Source organism: Penaeus vannamei, chromosome 1, assembly GCF_042767895.1.
Source record: "Penaeus vannamei isolate JL-2024 chromosome 1, ASM4276789v1, whole genome shotgun sequence".
Classification (NCBI taxonomy): Eukaryota; Metazoa; Arthropoda; class Malacostraca; order Decapoda; family Penaeidae; genus Penaeus; species Penaeus vannamei.
The window spans coordinates 9,842,662-9,847,661 of record NC_091549.1 but is presented as its reverse complement, the minus strand read 5'-3'; the positions used below and the strand labels follow the sequence as shown (position 1 = coordinate 9,847,661).

Below are 5,000 nucleotides of genomic sequence, written 5' to 3'. Positions count from 1 at the left end.
TTGAAACATACATAAATGTTACAAAATATTCTCAAAACTCGAATATACAAAAAATAAAGCCAAGTAAATTAACGCCTAAAAAAATTCTCAGACTTCGAATAAAGATTTAAACGTTTACAGATACTCCTAAAACTCGAGCACACAAACCCTCAACTCACACAAACGTTTCAGAAACATTCCCAAACCTCGAATACAGAAAACCAAAGCCTAAGGACAAACGTTTCACAAAATATTCCCAGGACTCAGACAAAATGTAGACTCGTCGACACAAACGTTTAACAAAATATTCCAAACCTCTAACACACAAACCTAAACACAGCAACACAAACGTTTGCAAAATATACCCAAATAGAAAAATATTCCTTAAATAGACAAAATCTAGACCCACCAACAAACGTTTCACGCCACATTCCACACATTCCCTGACCACACCAAAACAAAACTCAACAACATAAACGTTTTACAAAACATTTTCAAACCTAGAACTCAAAATCTAAACCTATTTACACAAATAAACCGACTTTAAACCCAGTAACACAAACGTTTCACAAAAAACTAAACCTCGAACACACGAACTAAGGCCAACAAAAACGTTTCAACAAAACGTTTCCAAGCCTCAAACAGACAAATTACCTGGAACACGTTTCAATAATTCTCAAACCTCGAATACTCCCCCCCCCAAAAAAAAAAAAAATAATAATAATAATAATAACAATAATCAGTAAAAATTAATAAACGTTACTGAATAAACGTTTATCAATTTTCTCGGAATTTGAATGTACAGAATTTAAAAAGGTAAAGATACGCAAAATTTAAACCCAACGACACAAACGTTTCACACATGCCCAAACGCTAAAATAAACGTTAAATTCAACAACAACGTTTCGCACACATCCGACCTCAAATATAACGTTAAACCAAACAAAACAAACGTTCCACACATTCCCAAAACCTCAAACAAACGTTAAACCAAACCAAACAAACTTTTTACATATACCAAACCTCAAACATAACGTTAAACCAAACAAAACAAACGTTCCACACATTCCCAAAACCTCAAACAAACGTTAAACCAAACCAAACAAACTTTTTACATATACCAAACCTCAAACATAACGTTAAACCAAACAAAACAAACGTTCCACACATTCCCAAAACCTCAAACAAACGTTAAACCAAACCAAACAAACTTTTTACATATACCAAACCTCAAACATAACGTTAAACCAAACAAAACAAACGTTCCACACATTCCCAAAACCTCAAACAAACGTTAAACCAAACCAAACAAACTTTTTACATATACCAAACCTCAAACATAACGTTAAACCAAACAAAACAAACGTTCCACACATTCCCAAAACCTCAAACAAACGTTAAACCCAAAGACACAAACGTTTCACACATACCCGACCTCAAATATAACGATAAGCCCAACAATACAAACGTTCCACACATTCCCAAAACCTCAAACATAACGTTAAACCCAACTGCACAAACGTTCCACACATTCCCAAAACCTCAAACAAACGTTAAACCAAACAAAACAAAACGCTCCACACACCAGACCTCAAACAAACGTTAAACCCAACACCACAAACGTTTCCCAAAAACAATTCCCCCCCCCCCCCCCAATCACCCGTGACATTGATTCTCCCTCCGTATCTGTGCGTGAGTGCCAGCGGGTGCCAGATGCTTTCGGGAAATGCCAGGTCGCAGTCCTTGAAGAAGTTGTCGGCGTTCTCCCTCGAGGACCAGAACACGTCCTTGAAGGGCTTGAGGCCGAGGGCGTGGGCGAGGAGGTTCGTCACGCCGATGCGCCACTGGTCCTGCGGGAGGTAAGGGGGATGGGGGGGTTGGTCTTGGTGGGCGGGAGGGGAGGAAGGGGGTGGAGGGGATACGGGCGGATTTGGAATTCCTGTTTATCGTCATAATTTTAAATTTCATTATTTCATTATTGTTATTGTTATCATTACTACAACTACTACTACTACTATCATCATTATTATGTATATATATTTTTTTATATATTACATGATTTCCTCATCATTCTATATTTATCTATGCCATTTTATTATCATCATCATTACCACTATCATTATCATTATTCTATCTTTTCCCATCTAATTCTCAAACTTGCACCCTTCCATATCACTGATTCAGCTGACAGTCTACCTTTTACCTTAATGAGTTAATTTCCCCGTTTTACCTTAATGATATATGAATTACCTTAATCACCTTTGATCGCCAATTCCACCCTCTGCCACACCACAAAATCTCGACCACAAGTTCCATCATCATTATTTATGTTTTTATCACTGATTTATCATATATTTATCATATTTATCATATAATTATCATATCTATCATATATCTATCATATTTATCATATATTTATCATATTTATTAATATTTTTATCATATATCTATCATATTTATCATATATTTATCATATTAAATCATTTATTTATTATATATTTCACCCTCAGTCACATCATAAAACATTTTTTTTTGTCTCTACAAGATTAAATTCTTTGTAAAATCTAATTACGTTATTACGCATTTGTCATTGAGTCATCAATTAGGGTTTTATTTTAGCCACAACGCGCGAAAAAAATATATATATATAATAAAAAACTTTTGTTATCGGAAATGAATTTCTACGATTATTCAGCTACTTTTTTCCTATTCATTTATCATTATCATTATTCATATACAATCATTTCCTCTTCTCATTATTATTATTCATTTACTATAATTCATTATCATTAATTTATTGTCAATCATTATTATTCATATCATTACTATTCATTAATTTTCATTGCTATTATCATTATCAATCATTATCATTACTATCATTACTACTACTATTATTATCATTATTATTATTAATTATCATTATCATTATTATTAATCATTTATTAATATAGTTATTAATTAGACACGGATCATTTCACCCTTAACCATTAAATAATTTTTCACTACCGGACCACGCTGTTACAAACTACCAATTACAGTCTACCATCTAGTCATTAACCAGGGATTAGTTTACCCTCAAGACAGAGAGAAAGAATTAGAGTCCAGGGCAATGCAATGACAGATTAAGCAGCTGTTATTTATTCGTCAATCACGGGTTTATTTGACTCTCGGCGTCACTAGAAAATTTCTTTCAGAGGGGGATTAAATTGACGGAATTTTTAATGACCGTTATTGCGTATTTGGGAGGGAGTTTGACGCCCCTTCAACCGACCTGCAGTAGCTTCCTTTGTTAGCGGCTTATCTACCCCTCTGAACCGTTAAAAAAAAGAGAGAGAAAAGAAAAAAAATCATCACCCTCATCATCAATATCATTCTCACCACCTTTCTCGTCTCTCCCTCATCATCACCACCACCACCCTCCTCCCTCCCCCTCCCCCTTACCATGACCACCATCCTCCCTCCTCCATCCCCTCCCTCCCCTCCTCACCACCCTTCCTCCCCCTCCCCTCCTCCCCCTCACCACCCTTCCTCCCCCTCCCTCTCCCCCTCACCACCACCACCACCCTCCCTCCTCCCCTCCCCCACCCCCTCACCACCACCAGCACCATCCACCTCCCCCTCCTCACCACCACCCTCCCCCCTCCCTCCTCACTACCACCACCACCCCTCCCCCTCTCCCTTACCACCACCATCCCCCTTCTCCCTCCCCCCTTATCACCACTTTCCCCCTCCCCCTCCCCCTTCCCTCCTCACCACCTCTTTCCCACCCTCCCTCCTCACCACCACCATCCCCCCTCCCCTCCTCCCCCCGCACCACCCTTCCTCCCTCCTCCCTCTCCCCCCCTCCCCCTCTTCCCTCTCCCCTCCCATCCTCACCACCCTCCCTTCCTCCCCCTCCCTCCTCCCCCCTCACCACCACCCCCACTCACTGACCGGACTCAGCATATAGTCATCGCTGACTCGAATCTGCGTGACGGCGGGCAGGGTGACGGAGTGCAAGAGGTGACGCGAGAGTGACATGCAGTACTGGATGTTGACGTTGCGACGGAGAGCAGCGCCGCCCATCTGGTCCAGCCACCTCCCCGCTAGGCCGACGTCGGTGTGGAGGGCGCTGTGGGAGAGGGTGGGAGGGAGGGAGGGAGGGAAGGAGAGGGAGGTGAGGGAGAGGGAGGTGAGGGAAGGAGGGAGGAGGAGGGAGGTGAGGGAAGGAGGAAGGAGGAGGGAGGGGAGGGGAGGAGGGAGGAAGGAGGGGGAGGTGGGGGTGGGAGGAAGGAGGGAGGGAGGGAGGAGGAAGGAGGGGGTGGGAGGGAAAGGGGAAGGGGGGAGGGAGGTGAGGGAAAGGGGAAGGGGGAGGGAGGGAGGGAGAGAGAAGGAGGGAGGAAAGGAGGGAGGGAGGGATGGAGGGAGGGAGGGAAGGAGGGGGAGGAGGGAGGGAGGGGAGGGAGGAGGAGAAGGAAGGGGGTGGGAAAGGGGGAAGGGAGGGTGGGAGGGGGTTAGAGAGGAAGAAGGGTAGGGGTGAGGAAGGTAGGTAAGTTATTTCTCAAAAAAAGAGGTGTTTATTTTTTTCTTATTTTCATTTTTATTTTACTTTTTTTATAAGGAGAAGATTTACGTGAATGATGTGTGTGAATGAATACCTGAAAATGAGGATTTTTAAGTGAAATCCCAGTAAACAAGGGTTATGAATGAAGAAGGGTTAAGAATTTCTGACATGTTGTGAGTGAATATATAAAGAAATAAGAATTATGAGTGAATTTCCTCATAAGGAGAGATTGTGAGTGAATTTCCTCATAAGGAGAGATTGTGAGTGAATTTCCTCATAAGGAGAGATTGTGAGTGAATTTCCTCATAAGGAGAGATTGTGAGTGAATTTCCTCATAAGGAGAGATTTTGAGTGAATTTCCTCATAAGGAGAGACTGTGAGTGAACATATGAAAAGGACGATTTTTGAGTGAAATTTTCGTAGGAACGAATTTAGAGTGAATTTCTAACAAGAGGCTGTGAGTGAATTACTTATAAAG

At 41.4% G+C, this 5,000-nt stretch overlaps 1 protein-coding gene across 1 annotated transcript in view; it reads right to left on the bottom strand.

Annotated features, from left to right (window-relative positions):
- LOC113808872 (uncharacterized) overlaps positions 1-5,000 on the bottom strand; it is a 35,592-nt gene that overhangs the window by 1,766 nt on the left and 28,826 nt on the right. Inside the window, exons 9-10 of the mRNA XM_070136116.1 lie at positions 3,913-4,090; positions 1,640-1,829 (exon numbers count right to left, since the gene is read on the bottom strand). Coding sequence (XP_069992217.1) covers positions 1,640-1,829; positions 3,913-4,090 — 368 coding nt within the window. The remainder of the gene's footprint in view (positions 1-1,639; positions 1,830-3,912; positions 4,091-5,000) is intronic.